This window comes from Myodes glareolus, chromosome 24 (assembly GCF_982192425.1).
Source record: "Myodes glareolus chromosome 24, mMyoGla1.1, whole genome shotgun sequence".
NCBI classification, from domain to species: domain Eukaryota; kingdom Metazoa; phylum Chordata; class Mammalia; order Rodentia; family Cricetidae; genus Myodes; species Myodes glareolus.
Genome location: NC_142049.1, coordinates 46,370,366 through 46,389,019, shown reverse-complemented (window position 1 = coordinate 46,389,019; position 18,654 = coordinate 46,370,366). Strand labels below are relative to the sequence as shown.

At 47.1% G+C, this 18,654-nt stretch overlaps 1 protein-coding gene, 1 long non-coding RNA gene and 1 pseudogene across 5 annotated transcripts; 1 reads left to right on the top strand and 2 right to left on the bottom strand.

The window, feature by feature from the left end:
• Positions 1-20: 20 nt before the first annotated feature.
• On the bottom strand, positions 21-935 carry LOC148118210 (serine/threonine-protein phosphatase 2A 56 kDa regulatory subunit alpha isoform pseudogene; annotated as a pseudogene).
• Positions 936-2,338: 1,403 nt separating this feature from the next.
• Positions 2,339-11,070, top strand: LOC148118209 (uncharacterized). Its single transcript, XR_015736325.1, has 2 exons — positions 2,339-5,245; positions 9,032-11,070. It is a non-coding gene; the product is annotated as an uncharacterized LOC148118209 (long non-coding RNA).
• A 931-nt stretch (positions 11,071-12,001) lies between these two features.
• On the bottom strand, positions 12,002-15,646 carry LOC146889987 (serum amyloid A-4 protein). 4 transcript variants are annotated; one of them, XM_087901574.1, is made up of 4 exons: positions 15,487-15,646; positions 14,718-14,820; positions 13,579-13,717; positions 12,002-13,206 (listed from the first exon to the last, which is right to left on the bottom strand). In XM_087901574.1, exons 2-4 carry the CDS (start codon positions 14,806-14,808, stop codon positions 13,044-13,046), a joined length of 393 nt encoding a protein of 130 aa, XP_087757700.1. In that variant the 5' UTR covers positions 14,809-14,820; positions 15,487-15,646; the 3' UTR covers positions 12,002-13,043. The 4 variants fall into 4 exon arrangements, with proteins under 4 accessions (XP_087757700.1, XP_087757698.1, XP_087757699.1 ...); XM_087901572.1 differs by having other exon boundaries at positions 14,718-14,872; positions 15,487-15,643; XM_087901573.1 differs by having other exon boundaries at positions 14,718-14,866; positions 15,487-15,642.
• Between the last annotated feature and the right edge of the window lie 3,008 nt (positions 15,647-18,654).

The window sequence follows — 18,654 nt, the reverse complement described above, 5'->3', positions numbered from 1 at the left end:
CAATCAGAAGAATACATTCATTATCCCAGAAGTACAGTGCTCTTTCTGCAACCTGAAAATGAGAACCGGAGACACACTTGGACATCTACTTTAAAAGGGCTCTTCAAGTTTTTTGAATTGTGTTGGCTCAATGACGTCTAAGATTTCTTCAATTTCTTCTAAAAACATCACCTCTTTCTGACTGCATGTTTTGGCCAAAATCTCAGCAGTCCTTTGGGAACAGGCTCTGTCACGCTGTGTCTTTCTCCAGGAACTGTAGGACATAGTGTGCCAGCTGAGCACGAAACAAAGCAGTGTGCATAGGAATAAGGACCTTCATTAGAAATTGCTTACGTTCTGCTTTCAGTGGCGATGCCCAGACACTGATGATACTTCCTAAGATCTCAAGGAGTTCAGCCACACCGTTGAAACGTTCTGTTCCATATATTAACCTGAGAAAAATGTTGTTAATCTGCTTTCTGAAGAACACTCTCAGCCCAAGAAACTTCCCATAAATCTGATATAGAACCGTCTTCAGGAAGTCGTGTTCTCTCGGGTCTTCACTATCAAAAAGCTTCAGGAGCTGTTGTACAAACTTCTGGTGAATGTATCGATTTGCAATGCTGGGCTGGAAATCAGGACTCTCCGAGAATCTCAAGAAGAAGTCATGCACCAACTGTATGTGAGGCCCAGAGGCCTCAAGTATGGACTCGTTGTCTTCTGAATCCACATCTGGATTATCACTTGATGGAAGCGTAGGGAAGATGTTAGCATTGATCATCTTTACTATAGCAGAATACGCTGATTCAACAATCACACCACTATTAGTTGAAACACACTTAGCCAGTCGATTCAGTGTTGCTCTTTTAATTTCTTTGCTCTTCAAGTCTGAAACAGTCACTGAAAACAAACAGTACACGGCACCGCACAGCTGTAGCTTCTGACAGAAAATCTCTTGTTCTTTTGGGGTGGCATCTTTGAGATGGGGCAGGGGCGCGGCTCCGCCTGGCTACCCTAACTGGGAACTGCGAGGAGCCCTGCTAGCGCTTCTGCCTCTGCGCCTTGCGCTTGAGCGCACCAAGTCCCCAGGAGAAGTCATTCAGTTTCTCCGAGGCCGAGGTGGCGACCGCAGCGACATCTCTACAACCCCGGCGTCACCCGCCACGGTTGGCCAGGGATGTCGGCGAGGGACCGGCGCGGCGAGCTTGCACCCCCGCGCTTCGTGCCCCGGTCGCGCCGACCCCGCGCTTCGCGAGCTGCTCGCCCCCACGGCATCTCACAGCTGCGTCCCCCGCCTCCCGGGGCTGGCAGAGGGGAGGCTGGGGCCGCTAGGGTGGTCGGTCAGTCGGAGACGAGCCCGATGTTTGGAAGGCTGGGGCGAGCGAGTGCGGCTGTGGTCCCCTGAGCACGCCTCGCGTCCCCTGAGCACAGAGCCCCGGAGTCGCCACCTTGGTCGCTGCCCTGCTATCCTCAGAGTTGGGATCCTCCTCCTAGGGCGCTCCCATCGCGGGGCCTCGCGAGCCTAGGTCGAGAGCTCGCCTCGCCTCTCCTGCCAACGCCGACCCATCATGGCCAGAGCGGCCACTCGCGCCCTGATCCTTGCATTGTAGCACTCGATCTCCCCCGCACGCCCACCGACCGCCCATGGAGCAGCCTGGCCGGCGACTGCTACAACTTCAGAGGGTGGATGCTCCCGAGGACGGGAGAGCGGGGCTGCTGTGGTGTTTCTTGGTCATTCCCATGTCCCACAATCTTGTACGATTTCAAAATGACAGTGACAAGTTGCATTTCACAAGTATTTATTTAACAATTTGAGGGTGCTTAGAGATCCAGACTTTAGGAACTAATTCAATTCAGTAAGTGCCTCTTTCCTTGGGGGCTGCACGGCTGGGAACATCAAGAGAAAACTCAGTATTTACTAGGCAGACTAGCAGGTCGGAAGTAGTGGGGGGGGGGGGTCTCTACCACTCCAGCCCCATCTCTTGGCAAACTGGTCAGTTCTTGACTCTGCTGCCCTGTCCCATGAACCTCTGAACACCCTCTCTGGCATCACTGCAGTCAAGACAGACAAGAAGAAGATCCATAACCAAGCTGAGGACAACAGCTCCACACTCTGGACTCCCTTCAAGAGATGGCTGTGCTCGGAGCCCAGGAACACCAGGGAAGAAAAGGCTGGTACTGATCCTGCCTGAGTAAGCACCTACTCAGCCCAGGATTCCACCCTCATGCTGGATGAGCAGCACCAAGGGAGAGAGGGTGGGGTTCATGTATCACTGCCAACCGTTCCCAGTACTATACAGAGAAAAGAGGAAGGCTAGCAGGCAGTATGCACAGGATGCAGAGGAGAGCCCCTCCTGAATGTCCAAAGCCGTCAAGCTACACTCATGGAGACCTCTGTTACCTGGCCACTTTAGCAGCCCAGGCTCCTCCTAGTCCCCTATGGACAGCATCATAGTTCCTTCTAGCATGGAAGTATTTGTCCGTGTCTTTCCAGTTGGCCTCTCTCATGTCAGAGTAAGCACACCACATGTCTCTAGTTCCTGGAGAGGGAAGAGAATGGCAAGGAAGATTACCTTTAGGCAAAGCAGGGTGAAAACTTCTGTCCAACTCATCCCAATGACTTCAGCCTTTCACAAGCCCAGAGAACTATGGCTTGGCATGAATAGTTCTTACTTCCCCATGTCTGTGAAGAAGCATATTTGGAGCGAGTTTTAGTTTGAGGGATTCCTGTCTTAGCTCTGCTGTTATTGGTCTTTGGCTGCTCAAGGGAGAGCTGATCTGTAGGAGGTGTTTCATCAGACAATAGTGAAGCCCTCTCCAAAATGATCCCCGGAAACTTCTATATATTTTGTGAGCTCCTGAGGCCTCTTTCCTTCCTTATCTCCCCTCTCTCCTTTCTCCATTCCTTTCCTTTCTTTATGCTCTCTTCCTTAAGAGACAGCATGCATCTCTATATAACCCTGGATGACCTGAAACCCACAATTCTTCTGCCTCAGCCTCCCAAATGCTACAGTCACCACTGCAGCCGCAGCTCTCTCCCAGCACAGGCAACGGGAGAACCTGCTCTCCAGGCAGAGTGAGTGCAGCTCTGCCGTGAGTCCACGGATGTCCAGGGTCTACTGCAGCCTGGGCAGTTCCCAGCACCCCATCAGCAGGAGGCAGCAGGGTGTTCTCTGACAGACTGAAACAAGCTGGATGACCAGAAACTCTAGGTGGCAAAGGAACCCAGGTTTAAATCTTCTGTATCCTCTACAAGAACAGGGAAGAGTGTTCGCCACCTTGATGGCTATGCAGGAAACCGAGAAAATGCACGTGGGATGTTCGTGGAAGATTCTCCATTTGTTATCTTCATCTCACTTCTCTGTCCCCCAGGGAGGTGCCACAAAGAGCAAAAGGTCTAAAGAAAGGACAGCAGTGGTGAGCTGTGCAGTGAAGGAATCAGACCCAGCTGACATCAAATGGGAAATACCTTCAGAAGTAACGAGTTAAGGAAAGAGGGCAAGGCCAATATCTAGGCTGATTTAACTTTTATTCTGTTGCGGCTGGTGGGATGTCTTTCCCTTGGTGATAGTTCCCTGCCCGTGTCTCATCCCCAACAGACCTGTATTCCAGGTAAGTAAGTCATGGTCTTCTGCCGGTGGCAGAGGATCTGAAGCTTACTTAAAGACAGCTGCCTTCCCCAAGCCATGACCTGCCGCTCTCAGGTAGAGTGAGTGTGTGCTCATGAAGTCCTCGCTCTGTTCTGGCAGCTGTGTAGTGGACTCTGAGAAGCTGGCCAACCTGGGATAACATCTGTTCTTCTTTGGGTTTTTGTTAGATAGTTTATGTCTGCTTTTGGTCTCAGATAGATGGGGCTCTTACACCACCAGGTTAATTTAAAAAATTACTCTATTTATACAAATAATGCTTCTTGGACAACGCCTTTTCATGGTGTGAAGAGCTCAGTTAGCCTTCGCTGCTGTCACTGTGTTTGAGGACTGCACTGGTTCTCCTCTTCCTCCCCTGGAACACTGTGCACCTGGGACTCTCTACATTTCAAGGACACCAGACACAGAAGTGAGCCGTTCATCACCTTCCACAAGGGGGCAGCAGATCCCCTCTCCTGTTGGCGAATCTGCATCTTTCAATTACAGATTGCTCCTCTATTCCTGTGAAAAAGCTGCTCTACTCACATTGTGTGCTCTCAGGCTTGGGATCCTCACAGAAGAGGTCAACACTGACCATAAAAGTTCAGAACTACATAGCAAGAGCGACAATGTTCCCCTATCCAGGATATTTCACAAAAGCGTTTGCCCTGAAGTGTGTGGTCCCTACTCTGGTAAATACTTGGAATCCACAAATACAACCTCCTGCCCCCATCCTTTGTTCTTACCTAGACCAGCTTCTTTGATGAACTCGATCCACCTTTGGCTGTCAACTCCCAGGACCAAGAGACACAAAATGATGGCAATGGAAGGCTTCATCCTGCTGTAGGGTCAGGGAAACACAGGATGAACACTCCTTTCATGGGGTGGAGGATGCTTCTATGAGCTGTCCTTGTATGCCAGCACCAAATCCCACTGGATTTTATACAGAAATCCACACACATGTAGAGAGACGATGGAGGTGGATTCCAGGGATTTTCTAGCTTCCAATTTCCATGTGTTTTATTCGACTCCCCATGTCTGACAGTTTTCAAATGGACCACTAGTATAAAGCATTTGGCATTCTGATCTTGCCAACCAAAACCCAACTGTATAGGAAGTTTCTGGAAAGGCGTGTGGTGGCTTTATTGCCATCACAGTCTCTGCATTCTATCTAGAGAAGGCTGACTCTGCCCTCATCTGAATTCACACAGAAACAGACAACAAATCCCCATGCCAACAGTCCTGCCTCCTGTGAATGCTAATGCATCTAGTACATTCAGGAGAGAGACAGAGCAAGAAAACACAGCCAGTGAATGCTGGCGGGGAACAGAGGAACAGAGTCCGCAAAGAGCAAATGCTGGAAAGTTCGGACAACTCACCTGAGGCTGTCAGTTCCTGCTCAGACCTCAGGTGAACGGCTGGGGATGTGGCTGGGGCTATCTATATATATTGTCCCCTGACTAGTGAGGACATCCTGTTTGGTCTTGCATAATCCCACTTGGCCATAACTTATCCTTCAGAATAAAATGATTTCTTTTGACTCAGTTGTGATTTCCCCAGATTGTTCAATCTACCTATGCTTAGGAATGTGGCATGTGGAGCTTCCAGAGTCTTCCCCATCCTTACTGGAAATAATCAAGGTAAGGACTTTCCATTAAATCATGCAGGGCCAATGTCTAAGGAAGGAACAATAATACTAGAAAAAGAAATCTGAATATGTAATAATCATGGGGGTACATGGCAAATCCAAAGTCTGAGATTATGTCCTTTCAAAGCGTTTTCCAGAATTAAACTGGGCTGAGGATATAGGAGAGAGGACAGCAGAAATTGACTTTTGGCATCCACATGGGTGAACTCAACACTGGGAAAGGACTTCTCCAGACTCGTGTTTATTCATGAGCAATTGCTAAGATAGAAAATAAAGCAGATAAAATTCAGATACTGTGATGTAGGTGGGTCTTGCTTCTATGTGTTGCTTTCATTGGTTAATTAATAACGAAACTGCTTGGCCTGATAAGTCAGAACATAGGTGGGTGGAGTAGACAGAACAGAATGCTCGGAAGAAGGCTATGAGGCAGACGCCATAGCTCTCCTCATAGAGATGGACTCCGTTTAGACTCGTCCCGGTAAGCCACAGTCAAGTGGCAATATGCATTAATAGAAATGGACTGAATCAATATGTAAGAGCTAGCCAATAAGAGGTTATAACTAATGGGCCAGGCAGTGTTTAAATGAATACAGTTTCCATGTAATTATTTCAGGTAAAGCTAGCCGGGCGGCGGGAGCACAGCCCACCGTTGCTCCTTCTACAATACTGTGATAAGCCAGGAACACAGAACAATAGTTCAGGAATTTGCTTCAAAGTCATGAAGAAGTAAGACACCATCAGCAGGCATGAGCAAGGCCCACAGTTGTTAATTATGCTACAGTGGGTTCAGGCAGAAAGTGGCCAAGCACAGAAGAGGAATGCTGGGAGATAACATCAGGAAACAGCTGTTGGAGACAGAGAAGCAGCACTAGGTGTTTGTGGTAGTTCACATATGACTCAGTTTCCATCTGCAGTCGATTCTGACTTATGAGGCATTTGAGTTCAAGCTTGCCTGCTCTGCTTTTTCCAATAATCTTGAAGGTTATGAGAGACTTCTGATTTAGCCCATGGGAAAGAGCATTTTGTCCATGAGAAAAGAACATTCTATCTACTGGAAAGAATATGGCTGATGCCAAACCTCAGGACCATCAGTATAGAAAGTAAGGCTGCTTCTGAACAGCAAGTGCATGCTAGAGAGGAGGCTGCTCACTCAAGGACAAGAATGGTCTCATGCTTAGATACTGACTGACTGTCTGTGCTGCGCAATAAGTTTCTGCCTTTGCATGTAAGTTAGTTCTGAAATAAACTCTGGGCTGTTTGGCTGTTTTGGCATGACTTAACAGACCTCCCAATTCTATCCTGTGTTTCTGTCTCAGTTCCTTTCATCAATATTTCCTTAGCCTTAGCGTCCCCCCAATCCAGGACCCTAGCTGACTTTATAGCAGAGGGCTCCTACAGGTTTTTCTTTGTGAATTTATCTTATGAAAAAAGTCCATTGGGGGCCACAGTTCATTTTGTATCCACTACCCTTTATTCAAAAGAAAAAAAGTTAAATGTGTTCGCTTCCTTGGAGAATGAAGGATACAGCTACAACACAGTCGATATGATGAGGGCATCACATTTGTTTCTCTGTTCTCAGGGACTCTGGACTAGAAGCCTGGGGACAGTGTTCACCCAGAAAGAAATAGTTCAGGGTTGGGTGTTTGTTTTTGTTTGTTTGTTTGTTTTTTTTTTGGCCTGGTATTGTTTGTTACAAGAAGAGAGATGTGAATATTTCAAGATGATGTAGGCAAACCATGGTGAATCCTGGCCAGGAAGAGGAATAACAGGCGTGGAGAATGGAAGTGAGAGCTTTTTGTTGGACTGCAAACCACAGGGCAGCATGGCGGGTGAGGAGGACTTTGGTAAAGTGGTACAGGATCAGTCAACGCTGGGCACCATGTTTGAGAATCTTTATCCTAGATTAGAGGATCTAATTAGGATGCCTCTCAAAGGTTTGTTTTTTTTGTGTTAGTTATTTTGGACACCATGACATGAGAGCTATAAGGGGGAAAGCTGGCAAATGATTTCACCTCTTGGTCTTTAGCCAAGGCACTGCCAAGTCACATTTGGCTACTCCTTACATGGCTTATGACCTTGGGAAAGGGATTCTTTGGTGGCCTGGGTGAGGCTGGCTTGACTCACATTGCTCTAGCAGTAGGCAGTAACCAGCACTTGCAATCTCCCACAATCCCTGGTGGTGGCCCTGCTTGGGAAAGTGCACCACAGAGGACTTCAAGGAAAACCAATCCCTTTTCTGTTCTGCTGCCTTTTGGGTAGACATTTGTTCCCAGTGATTATATGCTGACCTCCTCAGCCATTCTAGACTCAAACTTCCCACATGTCCACCCTTCTAATCCACCCTCCTCTTCCTCCTCCTCCTCCTCCTCTTTTAATTTGGTCTTATTGTATCTGTTAATTTTTTTTTTTTGGCTGGATGTATGTTCATGCACCACGTGCATGTCTTGTGCCCATGGAGGTCAGAAGAGGGTATCAGTTCCCTGGAACTGCAGTTATGGATGGTTGAGAGCCAACATGTGAGAGCTGGGAACTGAACCCAGGTCCTTTGGAAAAGCAGCCATTGCTCTTAACTGCTGAACCATCTCTCTAGTTCCCAGCCTCTTCCTGATAGATTAGAAGACAAGTGAGTTCTTTCCCAGACAGTAAGAAGAGCTCTTCACATGAACTTGTTCTTTATTAACAGTTTAACTAACTCTCTGAGAATTTTATCCAGTGTGTTCTTATCGCATTCACTCTCCATCCACAACTCCACTCTCACCTCCCTACCCACCTGACTTAAAGATCTCTTCCTTTTCCTCTTCATCAAGTCCAGTTCTTATGAGACAACTACTCTTGGGGATGGGGTCTCCCTAGAGCTTGGTCAACAGGGGTCATAACATTAAAAAACTGACCCTTCCTCTCCTAGCAGCAATCAAATGCCAATGGGTTCTGAGCTAGGGATGGATTTCGTGCCCACCTAGCCCCCTCCGTGCTGGGATTTTGTCTGCTTTGAGCTTGCACAGGTCTTGTTCACGCTGTCACGATGGCCGTGGGTTCTCCTGTGCATCTGCCCTGTCATGTGTGGAAATCACTCCGTCCTACAAGTCACCCACCACCTTCACTTCCCCCTTTCTTTCGGTTTCTATTCCAAGAGATGCCTGAGTGTTGTGGGATGGGGTGTGATAGGTATGTCCAGGGATGTTTTTCTTTATTGTTCATTTTATTATCACACAATGTTGCCCTTTGTTCGTTTATGATGTGTCTCCATGGGATGGAATCTCAGGAGAAGGCCGCTGTCTGCCTTGTATTGCTATCATCCAGACACCTCTCTCAGTTCCTTTAGCAGGTGGTGAATAAATAAAGAGAGAGATGAGTGCATTCTGCAAGCTTATTTACTTAAAGGTGAAACTGGAGGGAATTTTAAAGGACTGCAAATGTTTGAGAGAAGCATGCCGTTTTGGAATAAACACAGACTGAGGCACAGTGCATTGCATCACTCCAGCACATGCAGGAACAGCCCACATCAGACCCAGCACCAACTTACTGTAAATGGGCCCAACCTGAATTTCCCGTAGAGTACTCCACAGCATTGAGTTATTGCCTGCAAGTTTGGAAGGACTCCACAGATAATGAACTTGTGTCTAGATGTGCACAAAATGTCCTCTGAGTGTGAGCCTGAATTCTTCCTAGCTAGAAATTTCAAAATGTGAACCTGGGAAATTTAAGAATTATGCAATGTTTTCTTTAGCAGCCAAGTTTGTATTTCTGCTGACGAGCCCTTTTTCCTTGTTTCCTACAGCTGAGAGGACAAAGAGGCTCTGCTTGCTTTGAATCCTGGAGAATTAAAAAAAGAAGTTGAGCCAGCCCCAGAGCCCCAAGGTCTGTGAGGAGGCAGGAGCACAGGCTCTCAGTCCCGACCTCTCCTTACCTCTCACTCCTGCTTCGTGCATATGGAAAGGACCGAGGGAGTGGAGGGGACGGCTAGAACACAATGCTTGAGGGGCGCCTTAGAGCCGACCTGCCATTTGAGTTAACAGGGACTGCAGGGACTTTCAGTAGCTGACAGGAGCAGAGTTGTCCTTCTGTGAGGAAAAAGGTAGTTGTGGAGCTAGATCTCTTCGTGTGCATTCAAGTGCCCAGAAAAGAAGGACAAACAGACCTCCTCAGCCCTCAGGAGGTTGCATAGAGGTCGCATAGCAGCCTGCTAGCAGACTCCATGCCCTGCCTGACACACAGGAGTGTGGTGAAGGGGTTCTGTGGACAGTCCCTGACACCCTGGTGCTTGCTCCTCATCTTGGTATTTAGGAAGGATGGAACCGTCCATATCATCAGAATTTGAAGAGTATCGGCAGTGTGCCAGGCAGATAGGGTGATATTCTGTTCACCTCTGCCACTTGTTCACCCTGGTTGGAAAGACCACTAAGTTTCGAGTGAAGATATTGGTGAGGTGATGATCAACACCTTACCCCGGGAGCAGATGCAGCTGCTCCTCTTTCCAGGAATAACCTCCATCGCTGAGGGCACCGGTGGGAAGGTGAAATTCCTGCCAAGAGCAGCCATGCACACCATTTCTGCAGAGACTCCCAGGTCAGCCTGAATAGGAGTGCCCCAGACTCCACTGAGGCCCTGGCAAAACTCCCTTCCTATGACACTCCTGTCCCTTAGTTAAGACTGGGAGGCCTGGTGGCAAGATACCTCCAAGTCCTTTGCATGGGAAGCCCAGAGCCCTCACTTCCCCAAGTGTCCCAACAGCCAACTAGCTCCTATGGTGGGAGGGGCACCTTACAGCAGACCTGACACTGGAGCTTAAACAGGACTGCAGGGACTTTCCATAGCCACTGTGACCCAGTGTTAGGAACAGAGAAGAGAATTTTACCTTCACAGTCAAACTAGTTTTGGTAAAACAAAGGCACGTGGTGGTGAAGCCTCCTGAGCCAGCATTCTAAACTGGCTCTGTTTCGGTAGCACATGACGCTTTTCAGACTACGTTCCTCTGCACTTAGTACATCTGTATCACACCCTCTTCTCCCAAGGCTCAGAGACCATTGCAAAAGAGGAGACATAAAGACTGCAAGATCCAGACATGGTGCCTGACTGAAAGGAAGCTCTTTTCCAGACACAGCCCCTGCTTGCATGTATGGCCTCACAGAGTAGCAATAATGACAGCATTATTGGCACAGTATTGGCACGCGCTCAGACCAGACAAAATCTCTACGTGGAGAGGGGAGACAGACACAAAGTCACCCATAGTGGAGGAGTTAATGGCAATTGATAGCCGCTGGGAGAGGAAGAGTGGCTTTTCTTTAAGGGTTCAGGCCCTACTAAGTCAGCCATGCTGTGGTGAAAGGCCACACAACCAAGGGTATATGAGCAGAACAAATTAGGCTTGGTGGATTAAAATAATCCAAGAGAACACAAAGGTGGGTTGATAGAGAAGGCAGGGTGGACCTGGGAGGAGTTGGGGGAAGAGAATTATTGTGTTTGCTGTCCCTGTAATAAACACCATGACTGGCGTGGCCTGAACAAAATTGGTTCCATAAGGTCACACATTTGCATGCTTGCTCCACAGTTGGTAGAATTGTTTGGAACGTGTTAGGAGGTGTGTCACTGTTGGATGGGTTTTGAGATTCAAAAGCCCACACACCATTCCCAGCGAGTGCATTCTGTGCTCTCGCTCTCTCTCTCTCTCTCTCTCTCTCTCTCTCTCTCTCTCTCAATATGTAAGCTCTAGGCTACTTCTCCAGCACCGGGATGGTCAGCCTGTGCCATGTTCCACACTGTGACAGACTCACACTCTGAACTGTAAGTGAGCTCTCAATTAAATGCTTTCTTCTATAATTTGTCTTGGTCATGGTGTTTCATCACAGCAATAGAAAAGTAACTAAGACAATGACCAAAAGAAGCTTGTGGTGGAGAGAGTTTACATGGCTTGTAGGTTACATACAGTTTTTCCTCCGGGGGAAACTAAGGCAAGAACTCGAAGTGGTAACTTGGCATCAGAGGCACGGAGGAATGCTGCTTACCAGATTATTCTCCATGGTTTGTTCAGCCCACTTTCTCTCTGTCTGTCTTTGTTTTTTGCTTTTGTTTTCAAGATAGGGTTTCTCCGTGGATACCTGGCTGTCCTAGAACTCACTCTGTAGACCATTCTGGCCTTGAACACAGAGATCCACCTGCTGCTGCCTCCTGGGGGCTGGAATTAAATGCATGCAGCACCACTGCCCTGCTCAGCCCCACTTTCTTATTTAACCCAGTATTGCCTGCCAAAGGACAACACTGTCCCAGGGGCCTATGACCTCTGACACCAACCATTAATCAAGAGAATGCCCTACAACGCAAGGCAAAGTGACCTACACTTTAATCTCAGCATTTAGGAAAATATTTGTGAGTTTGGAGACAACCTAATCGATACAGTCAGTCCTAAGCCAACCAGGGTTACATAGTGAGAATTTGCTTTGAAAGAAAGAAAAAGTAAAAGAGAGAGAGAAACTCAATTCTCAATTGAGGCCCCACTTCCCAGGTAATTCTAGCTTGTGTCAATTGAGAAAAGGTCAGTTAGGATGGAATGATTGGATAAAGTAAATTATTGGAAATTTTCAAGGAAATAATAAACAGTGAGGAAAAAGAGAATACATTTTGGTCTGCTCCTCTAGCTTTGTCAGACATGCTTTTACACACTCACACACACACACACACACACATAGACGCACACACGCACGCACACACACTTTCTTCTTGAACATACTAAAAAACAACTAAGACAGAGCCATTATATTAATAAGATATATTTATTGAGTATAATATAAAGGATCTGAATGATAAGAGCCCATTATCTTAGTTTAACTGGAACCATGTTTTCTTGGCAGTGCACATAAGTGTGCATCTTTCAGGCTTTGATTTTTTACACTTTAAAGAAATACAGTGTGCCACCTCTACATGTTTCTGATAACCTTCCCTGTGACACAGGCTAGCCTCAATTTACAACACAACCAGGGCTGGCCTTGAGCGTCTGGTCTGTCAGCCTCTACCCACCCCAGTGCCAGGAATCTAAGTGTGCACCATCACCAGGTTTATACAGCTCTAGAGAAACCTCTAGGGATTCATGAGTGCTATGCAGGCACTCCTGAACTGGGATCTACCTGTGGTCCCCAGTGCAGTGTCTAGGATAGGATTCCTAGGGTAGGATGAGGCTTTCTCGAAGCAGTGTTCTCTATATGAGAAGAGGCCACAGATGACAAGGTCTGGAGTCAGACCGTGCATAGGACGTGACTGGTGAGGCAGAGTGGCATCACTACACAGAAGAACCTGGGAACAACGATGACAAAAACAGAGAGGCCCGGGTATGACCAGAAGATGTTGGGGGTTGGGACACACATCAGATCTATATCAAGGAGGAAACTGATGGTCAGCAGACTTGAGCACACCAAGAGCAAACTCTGCTTGCCGAGGAGCCTGACAAGGTTGTCAATGCTTTGCTAGCAAAAATCTGCTTGACAGGGGAAGCTAATGGTGTTACTGGCTGGAGCAGATTGGGTGGGGTTGTGTGAGGGGCCTGCCTGGCTTTAGGTTGGTGCCCAGTGGTCACAGCTCTTCCTCTACTCATCCTCTATGTGAGGATACACAGCAATTCTTCGCAGAAAATATTTCTGAGAGTTCCCAATTTCCACCAACAAATTCCATCCACAAAGTATTTGTTGGCTATTTCTAGATTCTCTGCGGTTCCTGTGGGCACTGAGAACAAGGACATACTGTCATGGGGAGGGGAATACGTCTTATGGCCTACTCCCCTCAGAGCAGCCTGTGTAGGAGGCTCAGAACTTCTCAGGGAGACCATTGGGTCTGAAGTAATTAGGGTTCTTGCCACTTCGGCCCCATTCCTCAGCTTTTTTGGTAGACTCCAGGCTTTCCAGTCCAAAGTTTCTCATTCCAAAATAATAACGGTTTAGGAGGCCTTGAAAGTATTTCTTGCTGGTGCTGAAATCCAAGGAAGGGAGACAGGATATGAATGCCAGAGTGAGACAGCCCCACCTCAAAGGCCCCTCCTCCTCACCTATCAAGGAATGACCCAGAAAACACTGGAGGAGCAAAAACTTAGCCACAGGAAAGAGGAAATATCAGTCCCTTCGGGAAGGGCCTCAGCTTGCTTGTCCTTTTCACACCCCGTGACAAGATGGATTTGAGACCGCATCTTGGTGTTCACTGTTTCGTTGTGGGTGTTATCCACCCTCACTCCCCAGCCTTTCCCTCCTTTTCTTGCTCTCCAGACCACCCAGACCCTGCAAGCACAGACAGTGGGAGAGGCCACAGGTAGGAGCAGTGAGAGGCCTGAAGCAGCAGGACCATTACCTGACTATTTTAGCAGCCCAGATGCCTCCAGCTCCCCTCTGTTGAGCCTCAAAATTTCCCCGAGCAGAAAAGTATCTATCTGAGTTTGGGTAATTGGCTTCTAGATTGTCCCGATAGGCTCTCCACAAGTCCCAAGTACCTATGAAGGAAGAAAAGTTACAAAGGTCAGCCTGGGGTCATTGGAGAAGTGAAGGAATGCAAACTTTCTGTGGATTTCCACATTTTAGCCCTTGACAGTTTAATCCTTTGAAATATCCATGGAGGTGAGTGTATGTCTCTTGGGATGTCTTCCGTGGTGTTCATAAGCAGGGCACTTCTCCAAGGATGATTTTGGGTTGGACTGATTGAGAGATGATGAGTCCTGGCTGGGTGTCATATAGATCTGTGTGCACACTACACAATGTAGGGGTGGAGCTGTCACGTAAGAGAACTGAGAGGTGGCATTGACATCCCAGGCATACGATCCAGGAACAAAATTGTGCATGAGAAGTGATGGGGAACGCATTTTAACCATGGCCACTAAGAAAAACACAACCAATAGTGTGTATTAACTACTTTTCTCATGGTGGTGATGAAATCCCTGACAAACAACTTAGGGAAGTGGGCTGTATTTTGTCTCACAGTTTGAGGAGAACACACGGTGCGGTGACCAGTGTAAATACATAAGTAAACAGTGGTATTGAAATACACATAGACTTGCAATGCTGAGTTTCCAGGACTCCGACATCCTTGTTCTTGGTTGTTGTCTAGAATAGGAGGGGAATTGTGTAGAAATAACTATCTGCAGGTATGTGCACATTCACTTAGTTCATGTGTCTCTAGGAAATACTGAGTGCTCACTTACACTCCAAGACTGGCAAATTTGTGGACTGTAAATTTGCTCTGTGGAAGACACTCTCTGGAAGTTCCGACTCCTCTGGATCAGTATCAGCAATACAGAATGGACCTTGTGGCCCTGTCTGAGGATCCCTCAGGAGGTGCCAAGTGACCAGTGTAGAGTCAAGAAGCCACATAAAGCCACAGTCCTTCCTGACTCCGCTCTAGGTTTTAAATGCGTACCTGCTCTGGACAGCAATGTGGCCTCTGCTCAGCGTGCGTCCTGGAACAGTTAGCTGTGCCCATCACCTCTCCCTTCTCACCTTGTACGGCCTCCTTGAAGAACGAATACCAGCCATCACCACTGACTCCCATGAACAAAGAGCAGAAGACAAGGATTGGGGCAAGCCTCATGGTGCTGCAGAGCTATGAGAACAGTCGCACAGGCTGATGGTGGCACACACCTGTAGTCCTAGAACTCTCAAGGCAGAGGCAGGTTAATCTCTGACTCTAAGGCCAGCCTGGTCCTCAAGGCAAGTTCTAGGGCAGCTGGAGCTACACAGTGAGACCTTGTCTCAAACAAAGAAAGACAGATCGGCACTTTTAGCAGTAAGACAATTTAACCTGCATTTTTATCTTTCGTCTCTGAATCGTTTGCTGCAAGGATGAGAATAATGGGCTTTAGAACTCTCTTCCAGATCATTGATTGAATAAACAAGATTTTCAGGGAATTGTTGGCTAGCAGTCCTCTTGAACTTAGTGACACTGACTGAAGCTGATCAACAAGCCTTTCCAGAGTTCCTCTTCCACTTAGACCTCAGTGATACAGAAATGCAGTCCACACAGATGTCAGTCCATAGCCTGTGTTCCTAGGATGTCTGAGGCCCAGGCTTTCATCCCCAGCCTCACCACACAAAGCAATTCCAGCAGCAAAGGCCTTTATTCCCAGCACTTGGGAGGTGGAGGCAGAAGGCTCAGATGCCTAAGTCCATCCACAGCTATGAAACTGGTTCCAAGTCAGCATGGGCTTTGTTGGACCCTATTTCCAGGGGAAAACTGCTAGAAACATAATTGTTCCCAATTAGAACTTACCAGCTTTATATGAAGTTGTTCTCAGGAGCACAACAAGAACAACATTCCCTGGAAAGAGTGCCAGCTATGTCCCTTCTCCAGCTGAAGATCCAGAGGACGTAGGGCTGCTAGGACTAAGCGGCGATGGAGCAGCTGCTCTTTCTCCTGGCTCTAATATTGATGAGAAGAGCCCTGTTACATCAAGCTTGGCAGAATTCTTCTAGCTCAATCACTCCTGTAAATAAACAGCCCCAGGCTGGGACAACAGTTCAGTGGTAGAGTGCTAGTCTAGCTTGTATGAGGCCCTGAACTCAGTATCCAGCAGCACAAAGGAAGAAAAGCTAGCGTATTGAGTCAAGCGCTGCTGTGTTCAAAATAGCGTTATTCTGAATTACCCCAAAATGTTTTTCTTTTGACTTCGTTTTCGTAATTCCTACCTCCTTGCTCCAACTACCCTGGATGACACACTGAAACGAACCCTTTCTTCCCCAATTTGTTTTGGGTCATGTTTTCTCACACCAATAGAAACCCTACTAAGACATGGGCACAGTTCTGAAAGGCCAGACTCCTAAAGGTCAAGGTCTTGGTCACTGTAGTTGCTTACAAGGAATCCGTTACTTGATACAATGCCCACTCAGCCTCTAGTTTCATTTCTGTGACTGTGACAAACACCCTGATGCAGAGAGACGCAGAGGAGGAGCGGGTTTATCTGGCTCACAACCTAGGTTGCAGTCCATGACTGCAGGGAGTTGCAGCAATAGCAGGCAGACAGCTCACCACACCATGTCTGGTCAAGGGCAGAGAGAAATGAATGCACCCGTGCTGTCTGCTTGCTGTGGCTTTCGGTTAGCTTTCTTCATTCTTACACAGTTAGGACCCAGCACATGAAATGGCCAGTGTTCCCACCTCACTCAGCAATCAAGACAACCCCCCACAAACAGACAAGCCCACAAACCAATCCGATATAGCAATCTTCAATTGAGACTCCCATCTCAGGTAATTCTAGATCATGTAAATTTGAAATATAAAACTCACCAGCCCAGGGAAGACTGTGGGGACACTGACAGTGAGACCAGGATTTATTTCTACCATTTGTTCTGTCTTTTTAGAAACAATTCTCTCCGGAGAGATACCTTGCTCAGCCTAGACATAGGGGGAGGGCCTTGTTTCTGTCTCAATGCAATGTGCTAGACTTTGTTGACTCCCAATGGGAAGTCTTACTCTCACTGAGGAGTGGTTGGTGGCTGGGATGGAAGGTAGGGGGTGGAAGGAGCAGGAGAAGGGGAGGGAGTGGGGGATGGATCTCATACGTAAAATGAAAAGGATAGCTTAAAAAATTTTTTTTTACAAAAAGTTTAGATCTGTGATTTCTTTAAGAGTCTTTAAAACATTACCTTTCAAAATAAGCAACAAAGTGATTGGTCCTTTCTTTGTAAAATACAGCCTGTCAATAAAGACCTGACTGAGAAGAATACCTTGCTTGCCTACAAGGTTAATCTCTGACAAGCTGTTTGAGTCTGACAAGCTGTTTGAGTATGAATGGATATTGGTTTGGGGATACTTGGTTTTTCGCTTCTAATACATGAAATGATTAATTATGAAAAACCACGCTATTTTTACTGTAAAAAACAAAAAGTCCCAGCCCACACGGCTTTAGCACAGCTGTACACATTACCAGCTGCACACATGGAAGGACCTAACTGAAGGCTCTACATATTTCCTCATGCAATGTATGATTAAAATGACAAGTAGCAACCAAGTCAGAGTGCTAACCCAACATTTAGGAGGCTGAGATTGGAGGTACATGAGTTCTGAGTCAGCCTTGGCAATATAATGAGAACCAGTCTCAAAACAATAGTAAAAAGGCAACAAGCAGGCGGGCATGATGGTATATGCTTTAATTCCAACATTCCTGAGGCTGAGGCAGGTGCATCACAGATTGCAAGGCCGGTCTGGTCAGTACAGTGAGTGAGTAGCAGGATATCCAGGGCTACACAGAGAAACTCTTTCTCAACACAAAACAGGCAAGTTTCTATATTTGTCTAAATCATGAGGCACATAAATTGAAGCCAAGAAATTAGCTGCAAATTCTCTCTCTCTCTCTCTCCCTCTCTTTCCCTCTCTCTCTCCCTGATGGAGATGTTGGTAGCTGATGGGCTCAGGTTCTCATTGGCTTAGTTGATGACGAGTCACAGAAGAGGGCAATCTAATTTGCTGAGTCCATGAATTGAAAGGCTAATCCCACTCACAAACATTCCCACACACAAACTGCGCTCAATCTACACACACACACCTTCAGAATATGATCCATTTGTGGACACCGGTTCCCTCACATTGAAACACCCTGAAACTTAGTTCAATCAAAGTACATTCTGGAGACTTGGGGAGGCCTTGAAGTTTTGGATGTTTGATGACCGGATTTATGATTTATGGGTGTACATTTGTTCAGAATGCTGCTGCAGTCATTTCTGTAGTCCTTCCTGCCTTCTTTATTTCTTCCCTCTCTATCTCCCTCCCTCCCCTTCTTCCTTCCTTCCCCCCTTCTTCCTTCCTTCCTTCCTTCCTTCCTTCCTTCTCTCTTCCTTATATTTTTTTTTGGCTGTGACAATTAAAGCTTGCCTGGAGATCAGAGGGCAGAGCTAGGCGCTAGTTAACCATAGAGGCTAAGCAGTGGTGCTATATACTTTTAAACCCAGCACTTGGGAGGAGGAAGTACAAGAATCAAGAGTTCAAGGCCACTCTGGGGCATATTAATTTGAACCGGTCTTAAAGAGAAACAGCTGGGTGGTGGTGCTGCACACCATTGATCCCAGCACGTGGGATCTCATGCCTTTGATCCTAGTACTTGGGAGGCACACATCTGTAATCCCAGAACTAGGAATGTGGAAACATGATCTAAAGCCCATTCAGTCTGAAGATTCATAGAGACAGGACCCCCACCCATTCAGTCTGAGGATTCATAGAGACAGGACCCCCACCCATTCAGTCTGAGGATTCATAGAGACAGGACCCCTACCCATTCAGTCTGAGGATTTATGGAGACAGGACCCCCATTTGGTCTGAGATTTAGTAGCAGAAAGACGTTTCTGGTGGCTGCTGCTCTGCTTCTCTGGTCTTTCAGCTTCCACACTAATATCTGACTTGAGGTTTTTATTGGTTAAGACTAATTAGAATCACACTTCATTTTCT